The following is a 21,861-nucleotide window of genomic DNA, read 5'->3' as shown; positions in this document are numbered from 1 at the left end:
CACTCCACAGTCCCTTCCCAGCACACTCGCCGTCCTGGCAAAGAACCTTGTCCCCCTGTTGCTCCTGCTTTTGACATGTCCCCTGTTGAGGAGTTTTGTCCTGTGTTCAAGGTACGCGACTGCAGGCTGAACACTGCTAAGTCTGCCCTGGACAACGCGGGCATCGCCTCTTCTCTATTTTACAATGCCCATCTGCCTAAAGATATAATGTATTCCGATAGGGGTTTGTTCCATCAGCATCGCACATCGCTGTATACCAATTGGGAAATAGTACGCACTTTTATTTTTTTTAACATCTCGCCCTATGATTCTAGGTAAGCTTGGACATCTCTTTCATGGTCCGTGGCCTCCTCAGTGCCAAGAACAAGGTAGTATCCCTGGAGAAAGAACTCTGCGGCCCTAACGGCTTAAGAAGCGCCAATGCCGGGTTTCAATCGGCTCTGGAAGCCGCCAACCTTGCCAAAATCAGGGCCCAGGACGAGCTTAGGTTCACGGAGTCTACTCACCAGCATGATATGGACAAAGTCACTGAACGCCTGGCCACCCAGAGGGAAGAACTTCTTCAACAACACCAATGTGACTTGGACGCCCTTGCTCGACAACACCAGGACACCGTGGATACCCTTACGCAAAAACACCAAGCTGACTCCACTACCTTGCAGCGACAGCACCAAGCCGACATGGAAGCATTGCGCAACAACTTTAAGTAGTTGGCCGACAAGCGAGTAGCCCGAAAGATTCAAAAAGAGCACATGCGACTCACTTGAGAAGGAAGACTTCTCCCCGAAAGGCCCACCATCCCTGTGCTTGAAAGAACTGATGTTGCAGCGGAGGTCGGACGACCTACTGATCTCATCCCCGACCACACCAGTCAAGAGGACCCACCCATTCAAGCAGTGGCTACCAACATCTCTGAAGCTACGACCATAGACGGAGTCTCTGATATCAGGACTCACTATAACCCCACATCCGAGCAGCTTTAGCACTTCTCTTTTGCATGATGCTACATCTGAACTCTTGATCTCTTAACAGATCCACTCTTTTACTCTGTAAACACTTGATGTTCGTTTTGTTCCCAAGAATGCTTGTTTTTGCTTCATGTGTGTTGTTTCTTTAGCTATGGATCCTAATGCTTGTTTAATTTGCACTGTACATACACACTCCGTCTCCTCATGCCTATATATCTTTCCTGAAATTTTGTTGTATTAACTTAGATATTTAGTATTCTCTCTCGGCCGTTCTCTTTTTGCTTAGCTACCTGGCCAGAAGGGGGCCATCTCCACGCACCGCATGTAATCTATACCCCTAGTCCACGACTACATACTTCACTTGGGACTTCTCACCTCGCCACAGGCTCCACTTCAGCCTTGTATCAACGAAGGGCTCATCCCCTCCGCTAGCTTTTGCTACTCCTGGGTTCAATGCCCCATGTGTAGTTCAACTCTCTCGTCCGTGAAGGGCTCACCCCACTTCGCGGATGGGGCAACTCCTCTTGTCCCTTGCTCAACAATGTGATTATATTAGTGAAGGGCTCATCCCCCCACTGTCTCTCTCTACTCTGGGGCTCAATGCCCCATGTGTGGTTTGTGTCACTCCACCCGCAAAGGGCTCGTCACGCTCCGTGCTGTTATAGACATAGGAAGCCACTTGGGCCATCTCATTTTGCCCCATGTATAAGTCTGACCTTGTCTCAGTGAAGGACTCAACCCCTCCACTCTCTTTCTCACAATGTTTGTATATCTTGTCCTGTGTTCATTCTGGGGATCTCCTACTGTTACTGCTAACAATCTCATCTCAAAAGTGTCGTTGTATTATATATTTACATACAGCTACATATCTTGCTCTGGATTCTCGTTACATTCAAGTGTAATTTTTTTTTTAGCATTCTAACATTCCATGGTTTCTCTACCACCTTGCCCTCCTTGGTCCGCAATTTGTAGGTTCCTGCTCCTCTTACATCTACCACGGTATACGATCCCTCCCAGTTCGGACCTAACTCCCATCATTCTCCTTCTTTGTGCTAGGAGTCACTCGATGGAGGACCTGCTCGCCTATTTGGAATTTCCGCGACTTGACCCTCTTGTTATATTGTCTCTGCAATCTTCTGTGGTACTCTTCCAACTTGATGTGGGCTATGTCCCTTCTTTCTTCCACCAAATTCAGATCCGCTACCAATATTCTCCAATTTGAACCTTCCTCCATTGCCTTTGTCCTCGTTGTTGCTGCAACAATTTCTAAAGGTATCACGGCCTCCACACCGTAAGCCATAGAGAACGGGGTCTCCTGAGTGGACGACCTAGGTGTAGTCCGATAGGCCCAGAGTACATGATTCAGCTCGTCTGCCTAAGCCCTTTTTTTATCTTCCAACTTCTTCTTCAGATTGTTCATAATAGTTTTGTTGGATGACTCCACCTGTCCGTTACCCTCAGGGTTGTATGGGGCGAGAAGCTCTGTTTTACCCCGTACGCTTGCAAGAAGCCAGCTAATTTTGCTCCGGTGAATTAGGTCCCGTTGTCTGCTATGATGGCATATGGTAATCTGAACCGGCAGATGATATTCTCCCACAAGAACTTGATTACTTGTGTCTCCTTCACCTGTTGCAAGGGTACGACCTCGATCTATTTTGTGAAATGATCGGTGGTTGCGAGCATGAACCTTTGCTTCCCGCTAGCCATGGGCAGCGGTCCCACTATATCCATTGCCCACATAGCAAAGGGCCATGGAGTCGAAATGTTGTGTAAAGGTTTCGTGGGGCGAATATTAGTTGGGCGAATTTCTGACATTTGTCACATCTTTTAGCAATCTCCACTGCCTCCCTCTTCATGTGAGGCCAGAAATATCCTTGTGTCAACAACCGATGAGCCGTAGTTCTCCCTGCAGAATGGCTCCCGCAATCTCCTTCGTGCAATTCGGCCAACACCCAAGCTGCTAGCCGTGGGCCCAAGCATTTTAACAGAGGTCCATTGAAGTTTTTCCGGTATAACTCCCCTCAAGTAGGATGTATCTCTGAGAAGTCTGCTGCCACCTTCTTCTCTCTTTCTTGTCGGCTACTTCTTTTCCCGCCAAAAAGTGTTTGATAGGATCCATCCAATGCAACTCCCCTCTTCTCCCGTGACCTGACATATTTCTATCGCATCCTCCGTGCTTGGTCTTTCCAACTTTCTCACTTGAATTGTTCTTTCTTCTGACCCGGGGATTGCAGCGACTACATAAGCTAGGGCGACGGCATGCCTATTCTCACAGCAACCCAAATGAATGAACCTAAGATTTGTGAAATAGTCAGACCGTTTGTGCAACACATCCAAATATCTCGCCATTCGGGGACATCGTGCAGCAAACCCTCCATTCGCCTGGTGATAAGTGCTCAAAAAGTGCTATTTAACCCTCGATTATGCCTCTTGTTTAGCCATGTTAGTGGACTAATAGTGTTTGTAAGTTATGTTTTATGATTCTACAGGAGAAAAAGTGAGTTTTGTGGAATATTAGAGAAAAAGGGGTAAAATGGAGCAATTCGGAGCATTAAAGATCACATGGGAAGCTCATGGACAATCATGGAGAAGGCCAAGGAATTGAAGCTATTAAAGATGCGACTTGGAACTATTTTAAGGCCTATTTGGAAGCCCAAGGCCAAAGGACTCGTTGCTTGGACCAAAGCCCGTAAAAGAGGATAGAAGGATAGAGCAGAAGAGACAAAATAGACTTATGCGTCTGGGACGCATGGATCGAGCGTCCAGATGCATTGATCGCATCTGAGACGCATGAATAGTGCGTCCAGACGCATGAATCGACACTGTAGCCAATTCCTTCTCAGTTTTGGAGATGAAGTTGGACTTTGAAAGAAGTCTATTTGTATTAGGAAACAAATGACGATTCAGAATGCTTCTAGAGCTCATTGTAACCTCTATAAATAGAGGACCTAAGTGCCTTATGTAATTTGCCAATTCACTTATATTCTTGTCTCCAGAACTTGAGGCAAAGAGAGATTAATAATAAAAGATCGGTTTTAACTAGCTGAGTCTTAATAAATTAGTCTTTCTAGTCGTATGTTCTTCGACTCTTCTTCTTCTCGTTCTTCGTGTTCTTCCTTCTATATGGAAGTCTAATATTCTCCCTCAAAGGTGGAGATGAAGCCAGTGCTTAAGGTTTAATGATTCTTCTGGTTCATGATGTTCTTCAATCAGGTTAGTTCTTTATGTTTGTAGTTATTAGTTCCATTGCTCACACCAGAGGATGGAAGTATAGATTAAGGTTTTTATTTATTACAATTGAATATTATGCTAGTTTAGGGTTTTATTTATTGCAATTGAATATTTGCTAATAACATGTTTTTATTTATTGCAATTGAATATAATGCTAGAATAGAGTTTTATTTATTGTAATTGAATATTATACTATTATTCTCTACTTTTCTTCTAATTATGTAGTGTTTTAGAGTAAAGGAAGTATTCCTTGTGTTTGCCTTAGATAGTGATTCATTGAATAGCTGCCCAATCTCACATAAAAGGAAAGAAGATACTAGTAACATGAACATAGGAATAACTTTAAGTAGAGTTAATTGTTTAACGATGTTTCACCCAAAAAGGCATCGGCACTCACTCGATTGCCCGATTGTAGTCTACTTGGAGAACAACATGAAGCAAAAAGTCATTGAATCAAAAGCATTGGTGGATTTGAATCTCTTGAATTTATCTCTCTCATATTCTCTTCCTATTTCCAATTCTTAGCTTTAGTATGAGTTTAGTTAGTTTAGTTTAGTTTAGCATTAGAATCTAAAATCTCTACAATTATAGTTTTTAATCCCTCAAACCCCCTTTCCAATCCTGTTCTTTATATAAACATACACTTAAAAGTGGAACGATGCCCTACTCATCCTTTACTTATTGAGGGATAATTAGGTTTTGATACGCTTCTTTTTGTTCAACGACCATCATCTATCTACATCATCCATATACCACATCTCACACACAAAAAGGAGCGAAGGTGAAATGGCGCCGCCGCCGTTTTAAGTTGTTTATGTTTAACATTTTCTTTCAAGATTAGAAGTTTGGATCTTAAGGTAATTTTAGCCGCATCATCCATCCTTTTGAGAAAGAGAGAAGCTTGAAGGACATCTCGAAGACAAGATCTACAATCCAGGTTAGTCGAATCTTATTCTTTTTATTTCATTCTTAGTTTAGTTGCATCATAATTAGTTTAGTTTTATTGCTTTCTAGTATAATTGCATTTAGGATCTTTTCAACAATTGAAGTTGTAAGCCAACACAGCAAAATATCTAACTCTAGTGTTTCTTGTCTGAATCTTGACAAACGGACTATCGATGCGTGGGCGTGGTACTTAAGCAATCCAAGTGATTCACCATAACCCTAGAAGAGACGGTTTAGACAACGGCGAGATACTAATTTGGAAAGCCCAACCCAAGTTGAAGGAAAGTAGTTTTGCATATTAGTATAATTTAGAATAGTTGCATATTAGTTTAATTGCATTCAAGCATAGTAGGATAGTTTTTCGTCATTTTCGCATAGCATTTTCTAATGTATGCCCCGTCGTCCATATCATCGTCCGGTAAGAACACAACAGTGGACAAGGTTTAACAACCGACTCACAAGAATACTAGACGAGATTGAAACAATGGCCGCAAGCAATGATGGAGGTGTTATGAATCCAAATAATTCTGAAGCTATCCCACCTATGCAAGCACAACAGAGGAAGAAGTTGAGCGATTTCTATTCTCCAATCATTGGAGACCCACCCAGCAGTATTGTTTTTCTAGAAACAGAAGCTAACCAGTTTGAGCTTAGAGCATCAGTAATCTCTATGCTTTCAAAGTTTAACGGTTCAGACAATGTTCAGCCTTATGTTCACATGAGCAAATTTCTATCAGTCCTCAGAACTTTCAAGAACCAGAATATCAGGGATGAGAGTATCAAAATCATTCTGTTTCCACTCTCACTCGAAGGTAAAGCATCTGAATGGTTAACTGCACAGCCGATCAATTCAATAGACAATTGGGAGAAGTTGAGAACAAAGTTTATGAACAAGTTCTACCCACCCTGAAGGCGGATGCCATGCGACAAGCCATCAACAATTTCAAAGGGAAGGTGGTCAAGAATATCATCAAAGTGGGAGAAATTCAATAATCTGCTAGTCTCATGTCTACATCATGGATACGACAAGAGCACACTCGCTCATTTTTTCTATTGAGGACTCTCGATGATGAACAAGCAGATGATACAGTCAATGCACAAAGGCAAGTTTACATCAATGGATGGAGAGGAAGCTTACAACTTTCTCTAGAATTTAGCTGAAGAAACACAACAATGGACTACCAGTAATGAGGATGTCGCTAGCATGGAGGGGGAGCCAAAGTAATTTGGCTACCAAGCACATGAACAAGCAAATCAAGAACTAAAGTCTACATTGGCCAGCCTGGCCACCAGCATTGAAATTTTGAGTAAGAAATTCAATCAGTTCTCCATGAATCCCTCCAAGATCAACAACTCTCAAGCTAAATCTTTCCCAGTCATGCAAGCTAGCCAATGCTGCGAAGTCTGTTCGGACACTTCTCATGCAACTCTAGAATGTCCTGGTCACTATCAACATGCATCAGTTGGAGAGTACAATATAAACTCATTTCAGAGGCCCAACCAAGGTGGTAATAACTTTCAAGGTAATTATTGGAGACAGAATCTTTGGACCCCGTGTTCTCAAGATCAAAGTTATATTCCACAGACAAGTCAAGTTTCACAGTTGGTCCCTCAACAACAATTACACTCTCAACAAAATTCCAATACAAGTGGAGAGTTAGTGCCTGATCCTAGGAGAAATTATGCCGCACTTGCCAACCTGGAGAATGCAATTACTTTGCTATCACAGAAAAATCAGAAGTTTGAAAGTGTTCTAGAGCTTCTTGCACAGTCTCAGCTCAATCTCTAGCAATCTCAGGCAAGTCAATGTTCTAGAATGGAGTCTCTAGAAGCTAAGGTTGACCAACTCACCACTGCTTTATCTGTAAAGACACAAGCTACTCAACCTAGCTTATTGGAACCAATATTGAAGAGTGAAAATGTATGCCACATTAGGACAACTTCTAGTACTGATCAACTCCATGATCATGTCAACTCAGTTACTACTCTCAGATCAGGATTGAAGATAGACAACAAGGTTTACTTACCTTCTCATGATGACATTGCTACAGAGCAATCGGTCAAGATTTCAAATGAAGTTCAAAAGGAAGTGGGGGAAATCCTTTCCATTCCCATTTGTCAAGATAACCAAGACAAGATATGCAAGAATGCCAAAGAGAAAGAAGAGCAAACACATGCTGATGTGTTTGTACCAAAGGCACATTTTCCTATGTTTTTTGCTCAAAGCAAAAAGGACAAGAAATTTTTAGAGATGAAGGAGGCATTTGAGAAAGATAACATCAATATCCCCTTTCTCAAAGAAATCAAGCAGTTGCCATCATATGCCAAATTCTTGAAGGATGCATGCAACATAAAGAGAAGTACTCACGTTCCAAAGCGAGTGTTTTTAGCTGGACAAATAACATCTATTATCCATCAGCAAGCTCCAGTCAAGCTCAAAGATCTAGGAAGTCCTACAATATCATGCAAGATAGGAGAAAAATTCACGAGTAATGCTCTTCTAGACCTTGGTGCTAGTGTTAATCTCTTGCCATATCATGTGTACCAAGCGTTGGGCCTGGAGAACCTAAAGCCTACAAAAGTCAAATTGAAGTTAGCTGACCATTCTACCAAGATTCCCAGAGGCATAGTTGAGGATGTTCTTGTTCAAGTAGCCGATTTCTACTATCCAGTGGATTTCATTGTGATAGACACCCAGGAAGCCTTTGATAAAATACCAATTATTCTAGGCCGACCTTTCCTCGCTACCGCAAAAGCTTTGATAAATTGTCACAACGGTGAAATGAAGATCAACTTTGGTAAGATGTCCATGGACATAAATATCTTTCACCTATCGCATAAGGATTGTGATGACACCGAAGGTGGAGAGGTGTACTTCCTTGATAGCATGATACAAGAATCGTTCCCATTCGAAGATACAATTGAGAGTGCTCAATCTACAGAAAACTGTGATGAACCTAAGAACCCCACCACAGAGGCGTTGCTAGCCATGTTCTTGGAATCTCTACAGAAAATTCAGGATTTAAGTGTGCAGAATGGAAAATTGGCAGAGAGAGTATCATACCTTGAGAAAATGAACTCTACATTTCAGGATGAACAACAGACTTCTGCCCAGAAAAATCAATTACTAGAGAATCAGCTTAAAGAAGTTTTGGATAAACAACAGAATCTAGAAACTGAAATGAGTCTTCTGAAGTAGAAAGTGGACCATATTGATAAGAAGCATTGCACTATTGAAGTCTCTTCTACACCATTATTATCTGAAAGAGAGAAGTATGTGAACCAGTCTACTGCCCACCTTGAGCGTAGTCAGCAAGACATCCATTATCATTATTGTGGTGGTAAAGGGCACATCAGATATTATTGTCCTGTTAGAAAGAAAGATTTTCGTCAATCTTCTACATAGAGGAACCACAAGGCCTATCACACAATCATCAGACCTAAAATAGTTCAAGGTAGAGAAGCAACTTCACCAGCAATCTTTCCAGCATATCAAGGAGTATTTTTGACAACCCACAAGGTGAGACCTCCTCGTCCTCCAAACATTCGTCAGATTTGGGTAAGAAAATCTGATCTCCTCACTCCAAATTGATAATGCATGATATATAGTCTTAGGGATCTAACTTAAAAAGACCTAACTAAATAATAATAATAATAATAAATAAATAAATAAAAATTGGTAAAAGGAAATGTTCTTATTTTTGGGATTAATTTTGATATTCGGCATCAATGGTAACATCTTCCCTTTTTCTCATTCATTTCATTTACTTAATTTCTATACATTGAGGACAATGCATAAGTTAAGTTGGGGGAGGGTGTACTTGAGAAGTACTTGAGAAATGAATTTCGAAAATTAGTTTTCAAAAACAAAAATATTTTTGTTTCTATATCAGTAGCATGAGAAAAATAAATTTTAATGATGAGTTTGGGATATAGATTCTATACTGCTTAGTGTTGAGTTTGATAGATAGTTGATATTATTGATTTCATTACTGCTTAGACTATTTATTATGCTCGGACATAGTTCTTGTTGATAGAATTCTATATCAAGGCACCACCACCATAATACTTGGTCAGTTTTGTGTACTTTTGTTAGAAGAGAGATTTAAACCCCTAGTAAATTGGAAGTAGAATTTTTAGACTTAGCCCGTGAGACTTGAGCTTTATAACCATTCTTTGGAGAGTTCTTACGAAAAATCTGAGTCTTAGTGACTCAACATCTTTAAGTTCTTTATGTCGTTGTAATATAATCTCATTATTTGTTGATTTGGTTAATCACGAAGTGACATCAACTGGGGAGATAGCCATTAGGTCTTGTAGTCTATTCGAAACAGAGTATCATACTGATAAGTCAAGTAGTGAACCTATTCAGCCTTTATCCCACCTAGTAGGACCATCATGTTAAATCCTTTTGAGCCTTACAATAAGCCATTTTCTTTCATAAAACCCTTTACCCTTTACCCAACTCCAGACAAGGAGTATAGCCAAAATCTTTATCAGGCATACCCATATGTTTATGAGAATACGAGGGACACAAAGAGGAAGAAAGAGCACAAAAGGAAGATTACAAGGAAATATCAAAGAGATACAATAAAGACCATCATTCTGTTCTAAGTGAAAGAAGCTAGTGGAAAACAAGTATATCCAGTATTAATCAAGGATATACCACTGAGCTAAAAAAAAAAGAAAAAAGAAAAGAAAGAAGAAGTTGAACAGAATGGATGGAAAAGCTAAGACAAAGGAAGAATTTTCTCTGCAATACAGAATTTAAAGAAATCTTCCAAAGAATGAAAGCAAAACCCTTAGTGTTTTTCAGAAACAACCTTAGACTCCTTTTTACCTCTCCTTCATAAACCAATACCCAAGCCAAGTTACAACCCATGACTTATCACTACAGTATGGTACAAAGTCTAGAATAGGTGAGAGGATGCTAAAGTGAAGGACCCGACACTTCATATGTGATTGACATTCTTTCCATGATACTACTTTTATTCAGAAGTCTGTTTTTCAAGGTAGTATGTGGGATGTTCGTATGCATTATTCTTTTCTCCACATACATGAGGTAAAATAGTAGACCATCTTCTAAGAGATTCTTTTCTGAGAGTATGACCGGTGAGGATTGAAAGTCGAGATTATCTGTCTAAAAGTAAACTAGGGATTCTGTTTCTTAGATAGGAGAGTATAGGAGATTGACTAAGTACAAACATAAGCCTTGATTGAGAATTTTATCAATTTTTACTATCTCCCATCATAATCTATGAGTCTTTGCAGCAATATAGTTCACAATGGATACCGTCTGTTAGAGTAAGCACTAAGTGGGTAAGGAATTTCTCTCTTTGAAAAATACTATCATTCTTGAACATGCTATTGGTTGATTTTGTGGGTATATCACCTGAAAACCCTCACGCTATAACTCGTCCTTTTTGGGGAACTTAAACGTTTAAAGTCTTGTTGTATATGGTAAATGTAATCGCGATGCCTGCGAAAGTGATTTAGGATTTTATTTTTGTTATTAGGATGTGATTTTGATCACTTCTATATTTTTATCTTATTTGCTAAGAGACTAGCAAAAGGCTAGTTGGGAGTTGTGATAAGTGCTCAAAAAGTGCTATTTAACCCTCAATTATGCCTCTTGTTTAACCATGTTAGTGGACTAATAGTGTTTGTAAGTTATGTTTTATGATTCTACAGGAGAAAAAGTGAGTTTTGTGGAATATTAGAGAAAAAGGGGTAAAATAGAGCAATTCGGAGCATTAAAGATCACATGGGAAGCTCGTGGACAATCATGGAGAAGGCCAAGGAATTGAAGCTATTAAAGATGCAACTTTGACCTATTTTAAAGCCTATTTGGAAGCCCAAGGCCAAAGGACTTGTTGCTTAGACCAAAGCCTGCAAAAGAGGATAAAAGGATAGAGCAGAAGAGACAAAATAGACTTATGCGTCTGGCATGCATGGATCGAGCATCTAGACGCATTGATCGTGTCTGAGACGCATGAATAGTGTGTCCATACGCATGAATTGACACTGTAGCTAATTCCTTCTCAGTTTTGGAGATGAAGTTGGACTCTGAACGAAGTCTATTTGTATTAGGAAACAAATGATGGTTTGGAATGCTTCTAGAGCTCATTGTAACCTCTATAAATAGAGGACCTAAGTGCCTCATGTAATTTGCCAATTCACTTCACTACACCATAATAGTATATTTGCAACACGCACCTTTTTTGATTTGCAACGGTTATTTACCGTTAGTAAATTTCCAACGTTAAATAAGCGTTGGCAATGTTGTAAAGCGTTGCTTTATTTGGGTGAATTTCCGAAATTAATTGCTAATGCTTAAAAAGTGTTGGAGAAGTGTTAGAAATTAAAAACTTGAAATTTCGCGAAATAGATAAACGAAAAAAATCGAAATATAAAACACAACTTTTTTTCTCTCCTCTCTCTCTCTCTCACCGCCGCATTCCAAGATCCCTAAAATCTTCATCAAAACTAAAATCCAACTAATTTTCGCACTCCTCAAAACTAATTTTCGGTGGATTAAAACTTTAAAGTTCTAGCTGTTATTCAATTTCTAGAGAGAGGAAAAAAAAAGGAGGGAATCAAAAGAAGAAGAAGAAGAAGAAAACAAGGAGGAGACATTCATTCCTCGTATTTCCTTCGGTTTGAGGCTAGATCTCAAGTCTTTATGCGTTCTTCTTTTGAGGTAATAATCTTTCATTTTCTTTCTACTTACTAAGATGGAAATATTATATATATATATATATATATATATATATATATATATATATATATATATATATATATATATATATTTATGTATTTTATGTATTCACAGATAATGTCAAACAATAAAAAAAAAAAATTGAATAGAGTTGTGCATAGATAACAAACAAGCGGGACGATCTGTTTCTCTTATTAAAGTTGTCTCCGTTTGTGTCAATATGTTATTTCTTTTTTTCATGGGGACTCCATTGTCTTTGAATCGGTGTCTCTTTTTTCAGTATATTTTCTCGGAACTTGTGGATTTCTTCTTGGACATTACATCAATGATTCCTGTTAAATATAATAATAAATTCACTATGTTGGTTTGTTTTGTTTCTTGACTTTGTATGTATGGTTTTTAGCTGTCAAAGTTGTAGTGTCATTGTGTCAACATGTCATTTAGGGATTTACCATTAGATGCAGGATTTCGAATTATATCGTCGAAGATTCCATAAGCATTAACATAGATAAATTGAGCATCATCTAGGTTATTGTTGAGGTTGTCCACCATATTCCTAAGCCTATCATTAAATAACCGACATGCGCTGTTGATTCTCTCGACGCATGTGCGGCCATCATGACTATTAGCCAATGTATTTGGACTGCAACCAATCTGACCAACACCAATCAAAGCCACTTTCGTTGCTCCGTAGTTGTACAGAGTCTATGTATGTACACGAAAACAAGATTTCATTAGCACTTAGTAGAGACAATATTGCTATATATGTACATAATTTTTGATGAACTAAGAGAATGTAGTCAATGTACCCACCCTTAGTTGTTGAGAAAACTGTTGAATTAGAACGTCGGCATATTGCACAGGGGTGTATTGGCGATTAGTTGAGTACATTTGGGGCATGAAGTAGTTGTTAAGGTAGTCATTGTTGCCCAGTCCAACTGAATAAATACATTGCCTTAGATAAGCTGCTGCTGAATTTTCATCCCCAAGTATATTTACTACTTGTGAATTCCCTCACAACTTATAGAGCACAACAGAGGCAAAAATCTCAAGAAGCCCTTAACCATGCATAGTCATGAACAAAACCATATCCAGGTTCTAACAATTCCTAGTTGTTCAAACTTGTTCTTCGATGCCCGATAGAATAAACAAGTTAGATAAAAAGGACTAGTCAATGCGAAGAAAAAGTTGGCCTTTAAATAAGCCACATCAAAACAAAAACAAGTTATTCCAATTTCCACACAGTGAGCAGCAATGGTGAAGCTTAAAACACTAACTTAATTATCAACTTCATTAAAAAGCAATCATTATATAAACAAAAAGAAGAGGAAAGTTAGCTATCATTAGCTAAGTTAAAAAAAAAAAATGGATAAAGGGGTAGTAGTAGATGATATAGGAGAAGGTATGCAGTGTAGTAATCATCCTTATAAGAATAACCCTGGTGGGATCTGTGCTTTTTGTCTTCAAGAAAAGTTGGGTAAGCTTCTTTCTTCTTCTTCTCATCAATCTAGTCCTTGTTCTTTTTTTTCCTTCTTCTTCTTCACCTTCTTTCAGGTCTGATAGTAATAATGGTGGGGTTAGTAAGGTTGGTAGTGTTAAAACTTATGGAAGTTTGGGTTGGGTTTCACTACCACTGGTAGTGCTACTAGTTCGGCTGCCACTCATCATGCCAATGCCACTACTCCCAATTTATCTGCAATTCCTTCGTTCTTTGTGAGGAAATTTGAATGTTCTTTAGCTCAATGCAACTACTAGGTATGATTATCTTTTGTCCTTGCTTGATATAGTGATTTGTATTTCATTTGTTATTATTAATATTGATTGGAATATCTTTTCAAACATGTCAATCTATTTGTCCTCCTTTTTCAAACTGTGACTACATAGTATAGGACCACACAAAAGCAAATTACCCACTTTAACTTTGGTCGTCATTCACTAAAAGGTAGGAATCAAAAGTCTAAATGGCTCAATCAAGTAGAATTGTGAAGGTATTTCAACGTTTTGGGGTTGTGAATGAGTTTTAGATCTTAATTATGTCTCAGATATTTTTTCCCCCTCACTGTGTGTAAAGGGATTTGGGTTAAATTTGCAATAGTGAAGAGGAAAAGTTACTGAGCAGTCGGATAGGTGATGCAATATTGGACTCTGAAGTGTTATTTGTTCATGTAAAGAGGAGTTAAGGACATAGTGCATAACGCCTCAAATAATATACAAAAAAGGAGTAGTGTCTATTTGCTTATATTGCCTATTCAAGTATGGAGCTGGGAGGAACATTGCATATATTTCTCTCCTGGCTCCTGCTAGTTGTTTCAAACCCAAGCTTGGATGTTATACTTCAGAAAAACAATAAGCTGCCAACCAACATTGCTGTGTGATATCACTTAATGACTAATTTAATCAACTCCATGACTACATTGTCTTTTTTGTGCATTAAAATAAGGTTTGATTAGCTTTTGATGGAGTTGCTAATGGCCATTCTTGACTTAATTGATTTCTATTTGAAACACATATTCAGTTTCTCATAGCTATGTTTGTTTTTGAAAGTTTTATCTGTTGATCCTAATTTCCCACGAATTTTGTTTTTGAAAGTTTCTCATTTGTAGCTATTTGTTAAGATCTCATTCTTTATTATAGCGTATATATATGGTATAAGGACTATTCCATTTCTTTGTCATGTGAATTATGCTATACACAACAAGTTTCAAGTTATTTTGTCATTGCACTACCTGTTCCAGGCCTTCTGGAGGTCTCTAAGAAGAATATGTGTTATGGTTTTTCATAGCACATGCAGGGGTAAATATTTTTGGTCAGCACACATGCAGCAGGTTAATTAGAAAGAACATGGTGTACGTGTTTGGGTTTATGTAAAGCCAAAGCATAGATATGGACCACACTTACAGATATTCGTGTGTGTGTTTTTTTTGGCTGGAGACTTGTTTGTGTTTATTGATTATTCATCTCAATGTTTGTGGTGGATGGACATTTGGACTTGGTCAACCAATTTTGTCTCTCATGTTATCATGCACATATGTGTTCTTTTCTTTAACATGAATGATTAGCTGTACATAATTCAATTTTATAATAAAGGTGTTGACTGTGACAAATAAGAAAATTTGCATGGAAAATTATAGTAGTAGCTTATCTAAGTATACATTGCCTTGTAAATTTAATTAATTTATACACTTGTTTTTTTCACCCAAACTGCCGAATAGGTATGGCACCTTAGGTTACTATCTGATCCCTCTAAGCTAGATGAAACTATTTGTGATATCACCATGACTCAGTTTCAAGTCCTATTACTAGGAGCAATTTAATGGTGTTTACATTTGTTAGCTCCGGTGTTTATATATTTCTCGGTCATGTTATTGAGTCACTTCTGTGATGGTAAACAAAAGCCGATTCTTTGGGTTTGGTCTAGTATTGTCAAATTTCTTAAGGAATTTCTGTTTTAATACTTAGAAAATGCGAATAAAGGGTGAATCCTTAGAAAATGCCACCATCCAAAAAACCTAAGTCTTGTATTTGGACATAGCTATCTATCGTTTGTGTGTAGCATATTCTTTTCATACTTGGCTTTCCTCGTCGATTATAAATATCTTATTTTCCATAGTTAAGTAAAAAACTTTATTCTTAGAGATAGAAAAAAGCATGTCGAGCTTTACGTCCCTAAGTGTTTTCTTCTTGTTTTGAAGCTTGTTGTCGTGATTCTGTAAAAACTGCACCGGAGTTTGGTCCGTGATATCCTTTTCTCTTTCTTTTTCTTTTGAATGCTAATATTCTTTCCCCACACACTAATAATCTGAATAGAGATGGCTTTATCATAAAAGATGAGATTCCATGAAATGATTTGGAGTGAATATGTTGTTGAATCGACCGGTGTGTTTACCACCAAGGACAAAGCTTCTTTGCTCATTTGAAGGTTTGCTTTAGGTGTTCTAGCCTCTAATGCTTGTTTATATTAATGGATCGGTTACGTGGTTTGTAAATGTTTATAAAAATGGGATTATTATATTATAGTCCCTTTAAACGGAGTTTCCTTATTGATACTATTTTGAAATGAAATAGTTGTAGTCGGTTAATTCTAAAATGGGGTTGTTATGTAGTTTGTTTCTTAGTATGTGCAGTGATCCGAGTCTATGCAAAGCGAATTGATTGAGAGTAGAATAATGATATTTAAAAGTAATTAAAATTTGTTTGGTTGGATATATATCTACTTAAATACTACTAATAAGATTGAAATGAATTTGATTTCATTTTATTCCTAGAAAAACTTTCTTATGTCCGATTGTAATTTACTTGTATGTAGGTGCAACAATCAAAAGGTATCCCAAGGGCATCGATTATCGAATTCCATGCCAAGTGTCACTTTGGGTAATTGCATTTTAACAAGGAGTTCACTAAACCTTATTTTTAACTTCGGTTTGTATCTGTTGCCACACATGTTATGATTGTTATCTATGGAATTATCGCACATTGAGTGTAATGCGTGCTTAGTTTGCAACTGATATCTTGGGCTTCATTTGGGTTGATTTGATCTTGGGGTTTAACAAAGAAAGAATGGATCATTGTTTCAGTTATTGCCCGCTTTTGAGAGGTTAGAGGCTTCAACTTAAATATTTTTCTCCTCTGTGTATAATTAAAGACTATGTATTGCAGTGGAGATAGTAATTAAATTTTAACTACTCTTCTGACATCTATTCTTATACGTGTTTAGGCTTTTGCTGATGAAATTGGAATTCCATTCATGGAAACCAGTGCCAAAAGTTCTACAAATGTAATAGTATTAGTAGTAGTAGTAATAATAGTAATAATTATCTTTCTTTCTTTGGCGTTACTAGTTTCTTGAATAGATTTGTATTAATTTTGTTGACTTTGGCAGAGTTGTTTGGCATTAAGATATGAGGCATTGATTCTTAGAGAGAAAATCTGTGGATGAGAATTGACTTCAAGTTTCATATCAAGAGTGGTTTAATTTTGCTAAAGATTTAGTGGGAAATGGATTTCACTACATTGCCGTCAAGGTAATTAATGAAATGTTATTGTTTGCTTATTGATGTTGTTGTTAAACTAAAACTTTACTTGTTTGTTTGTAGGGGTGTGAAAGTGCATTTTCATGCATTCAGGCAAACAATGTCGTTTGCTGCTAAGAGATAAGTTCATGCTTGATAATATGAATCTTTCATGAATCTCCATTTGGGTTTTGATGCAGAGGTGAGAATCCCTAGTCCTTTTTTATTGTTAAGCTCAATCCACTATACCTTAGATTATCAGTATTTAGCGTTTGAATTGGTCTTGATCATATCCTCTTATTGTCTGCTTCATGATCTTTTCTTGGTCGACTATTTTATCTTAATGCTAGGATCTCTTTTGGAGCATTTGTGGAAGTAAATGGGCTTAGGGTTTTCCACAACGCAAGCTGTTATCTCTTGTTTAGGATCATATAGTATGAAAACTTTTTTTTATGGTGATAGTTCAACAATAAGTTTGTGAGGTTTAGAAAATCGCTCAAAGTTGTGAATGTATATGGTTGGATTAGTTTTGTACTTTATCAGTGTTTTTTCCCATATATATTATGGTTTATTTGTAAAATAGTATGAAAATGTATTGTGTACATGATAAATTTAGCTTAAACAAGAATTTATGATTTATGTATATGGTGCAATAGGGGGCATCTTTTTGTAGGTTTAGCTAGTCGCTACAAAATATGAGAAATTATTTTTTTTTATCAGCAACCCACCCATCAGCAACGGTTCATAACCGTTACAAATGATTTTTAAATTAATTTTTTTTAAAATAATTAACAACTTTGCAACGGTTAAAAACCGTTACAAATTACCAACGCTTAAAAAGCGTTTGTGAAATAAAAAAAACCGTTGCAAATATTTTAAATTTGTGTACAAAATAGTTATAAAAAGTGTTGCAAATCATTATTGTAACGCTTAAAAGCGTTGAAATTTATATTTGCAACGCTTATTAACTTCGTTGCAAAATTTCCAACACTTTACCCACGCCATATTTGCAACGCTTAAAAAGCGTTGCGAAAATTATTCGCAACGCTTTTTTGACGTTGCAAATAGCCTGTTATGGTGTAGTGCTTATATTCTTGTCTCCAGAACTTGAGGCAGAGAGAGATTAATAATAAAAGATCGGTTTTAACTAGCTGAGTATTAATAAATTAGTCTTTCTAGTCTTATGTTCTTCGACTCTTCTTCTTCTCGTTCTTCGTGTTCTTCCTTCTATATGGAAGGCTAATCTTCTCCTTCAAAGGAGGAGATGAAGCCAGTGCTTAAGGTTTAATGATTCTTCTGGTTCATGATGTTCTTCAATCAGGTTAGTTCTTTATGTTTTTAGTTATTAGTTCCATTGCCCACACCAGGGGATGGAAGTATAGATTAAGATTTTTATTTATTACAATTGAATATCATGCTAGTTTAGGGTTTTATTTATTGCAATTGAATATTTGCTAGTAACATGCTTTTATTTATTGCAATTGAATATACTACTAGAATAAAGTTTTATTTATTGTAATTGAATATTATACTATTATTCTCTACTTTTCTTCTAATTGTGTAGTGTTTTAGAGTAAGGAAAGTATTCCTTGTGTTTGCCTTAGATGGTGATTCATTGAATAGCTGCCCAAGCTCACATAAAAGGAAAGAAGATACTAGTAACATGAACATAGGAACAACCTTAAGTAGAGTTAATTATTTAACGATATTTCACCCAAAAAGGCATCGGCACTTTCATTTCGATTGCCGATTGTAGTCTACTTGGAGAACAACATGAAGCAAAAAGTCATTGAATCAAAAGCATTGGTGGATTTGAATCTCTTGAATCTATCTCTCTCATATTCTATCCCTATTTCCAATTCTTAGCTTTAGTATAAGTTTAGTTAGTTTAGTTTAGTTTAGCATTAGAATCTAAAATCTCTACAGTTATAGTTTTTAATCCCTCAAACCCCCTTTCTAGTCCTGTCCTTCATATAAACATACACTTAAAAGTGGAACGATACCCTACTCATCCTTTACTTATTGAGGGATAATTAGGTTTTGATACGCTTTTTTTTTGTTCAATGACCATCATCTATCTACATCATCCATATACCACATCTCACACACAAAAAGGAGCGAAGGTCACCTGGCATAGGACCAAATTCGAATCTGAGTATACTGTCAGCTCTTTCACTCCCAAATCCTTGGCCATTCTCAAACCTGCTATTACTACCTCATATTCTGCTTCGTTACTAGATGCCGTGAATCCCAATTTTGTAGTTTGCTTTATTCGGTCATTATCGGGTGTAACCAACACAACCCCTATGCCGCTACATGCATCTGTAGCTGACCCATCGGAGAACACTCTCCATCCATTCCTCTTATCCTAGGGGTCTAACAAGTCCGGCTCTACCTCTCTCTCTGGCTCCATGATCATCTCTTCTCCCCAGGTGGGATCCTCAGCGGGAAATTCTGCCAAAAACTCCGCTACCGCCTGTTCCTTTTCCACGATCCTTATCTGATACTGTATTTCATATGAACTTCAGCATCACTGTCCATTTCAACATTCTGGCAGACTTTTCTGTCCTTAAAGCTTGCTTTAGGGGCAGATTCGTCACCACCACCACTACATGTGCCTCAAAGTATGGTCTCAGCTTCAAGGTTGAGAAAATCAATGCAAAGGCATACCTCTCGATCCTACTGTACCGTGTCTCTGCGTCCAACAAGGTCTTGCTCTAAAAATATACTGGCTTTTCCACCTTGTCCACCAGGCGGACTAGTACTGAACTAACGGCATACTCCGTGGCCCCCAGATACAGATACAGTTTCTCCCCTTGCTCCGGGCGTGACAACAGAGGCGCTTTGCCCAAATATATTTTCAACTCCTGAAATGCTTCCTCGCACTCCGCGGTTTATACAAAATCAGGTGTATTTCTCAACAATCTATACAGCGGTCGACACTTCTAGGATGACTTGGATATGAATCTATTCAAGGCTGTGACCCTTCCTACTAGTCGCTGTACTTCCTTAACATTCTATGGTGATGGCATCTCCACCAAACATCTTATCTATTCAGGATTAGCTTCAATTCCCCGCTGGGTAACAATATATCCCAGGAATTTTCCCGTTGTCACCCCGAATGTGCACTTTTTTGGGTTCAGCTTTAAGTTATATCTCCTCAGTATCCCAAACGTCTCTCTTAGACCTTCTATATGTTCCTCTTCTGACATACTCTTTTCTACCATGTCTTCTATGTAAATCTCCATCCCCTTTCGGATCTTGCCTTCGAACATTTTCTCCCCTAGCCACTGGAAGGTAGCCCCTGTATTCTTCAACCCAAATGGCATCCTTGTATAACAATATGTACCCCCTTCCACCACAAAGGCCGTCTTCTCCTGATCTGGCTTATACATCACTACCTGATTATACCCCATCGATTCATCCATAAAGGAAAATACTTTGAATCCTGCCGTCCTATCCACCAACTCGTCTACTCACGACATCGGGTAACTATCCTTTGGGAATTCGAGATTCACATCAGTGAAATCGACGCACATGCGAACCTTGCCATTCTTTTTCGGTACCGCGACTATGTTAGACAACCAGTCAGTGAACTCCACTTCTCGAATTATCCCGACCCCCTTTCAACCTCGCAACTTCTGCACAAATTCCCTCCGCATACTTAGGTCTGATGCCGTGCATCTTCTGCCTCATGGGTTTGGCATTTTCCTTCATGTGTAATTGGTGACACGCAAACTCCGGATCTAACCCAGTGACATCCTCTATTGTCCAAGCGAAAATGTCTTTATTCTCGGATAAAAACTGTATCAACTTATCTTTCCATTATTCCGGCAAGCTAGATCCTACCGCCGTAAACTTCTCCTCTTCCCCCTTCCCTATATTTACCATTTTGATTTCGTCGAGCGTCTTCGGTCCCCTTGATGTCTCTGCCTCCCCCTCCACCGAAGCGCACTGTAATTGCTATGATTGCCTTTTTTTAGGATCAGAAGCTTCTCCTTCTGGTCCACAGATCAATCGCTTCACAGTGCCCCGGTGACTATTCTTGGCTGTGACTTTGTCACCGTAGATCTCATACATGTTGTTAGGTGTTGGAAATTGTATCACTTGATAGTACGTAGATGGTACTGCCTTCATCTCATGGATCCATCGCCTCCTTAAAATTGCATTGTACTGCGACACAGAATCTATCACCATGAATCGGGTGAAAATGGTCACCGGCCCTGTTGTCACGGGCAACAAAAGCTCTCCCATGGGCTCAGTCATACTCCCATTGAATCTGTATAGATTGGTCCGTGAAGGCCGCAGCTGCTTAGGATCAAGTCCCATTTTCTCCAACGCCCCTCTGAATAACAGATCCACTGCACTTCCATAATCAATCAACACTCTCTTTACCATGTAATTCCCTATAGCTATTGTAATTACTAGGGTGTCTTCATGCGGTGAGTCCACTGCATGGAGATCCGCGCTGTTGAACATAATTCTGTCCTTCTCTGATGCCGCTCCTGCATTCTGCCTCGGTGTGTCCACCCTCTCACTAATCTGTTAGATGCTCGCCGTCTGTCTTATCCTGTCTCTATGAGCATTGTGACTCAGGACCTCACCACTGTAAATCACATTGATGGTTCCCAATATTCTTCTCTGTGAAGGCATATGTTCCTCATTCTGCTCTCCTCTCACAAACTTTCTCATCCCTCCTCTCTCCACCATCCTCTGGACCAGCCATTTCAAGGCGTAGCAGTCATTAGTCTCGTGATTCCGCACCTGATGATAAATGCAGAAAAGTTTTTCCGGTATCTCTATTGGTGTACTCCGCGGTCCCTCGTATCCTGGGAAATTCTTGAGTAAGAGCAAGATCTCACTCAACGGCTTATTCAGGGTCTGCTCTGTCTCTCTGTACTGTTTTCTCTCCCGATACTCTCGTCGGGCGCCCTCTCGTGTTCCCGCTACCCGTGTGCAGTCTTCGCGGTATCCCCCGCCTTCTTTCCTG

The 21,861-nt window shown here is 38.6% G+C and overlaps 1 protein-coding gene and 1 long non-coding RNA gene across 3 annotated transcripts; one reads left to right on the top strand and one right to left on the bottom strand.

The window, feature by feature from the left end:
• Positions 1-16,350: 16,350 nt before the first annotated feature.
• Positions 16,351-17,469, top strand: LOC147494413 (uncharacterized). Of its 2 annotated transcripts, XR_015199820.1 has the most exons (5): positions 16,351-16,456; positions 16,577-16,636; positions 16,742-16,883; positions 16,956-17,073; positions 17,222-17,469. It is a non-coding gene; the product is annotated as an uncharacterized LOC147494413 (long non-coding RNA). The 2 variants fall into 2 exon arrangements; XR_015199819.1 differs by having other exon boundaries at positions 16,577-16,883.
• Positions 17,470-20,834: 3,365 nt separating this feature from the next.
• On the bottom strand, positions 20,835-21,269 carry LOC147494412 (uncharacterized). The gene has a single exon (XM_086568130.1). It carries the CDS (start codon positions 21,267-21,269, stop codon positions 20,835-20,837), a length of 435 nt encoding a protein of 144 aa, XP_086424256.1.
• Between the last annotated feature and the right edge of the window lie 592 nt (positions 21,270-21,861).

Source organism: Coptis chinensis, chromosome 6 (assembly GCF_015680905.1).
Source record: "Coptis chinensis isolate HL-2020 chromosome 6, ASM1568090v1, whole genome shotgun sequence".
Lineage (NCBI taxonomy): Eukaryota > Viridiplantae > Streptophyta > Magnoliopsida > Ranunculales > Ranunculaceae > Coptis > Coptis chinensis.
Note: the sequence above shows the minus strand (reverse complement) of the source record. Positions and strands in the feature narration are given on the sequence as shown.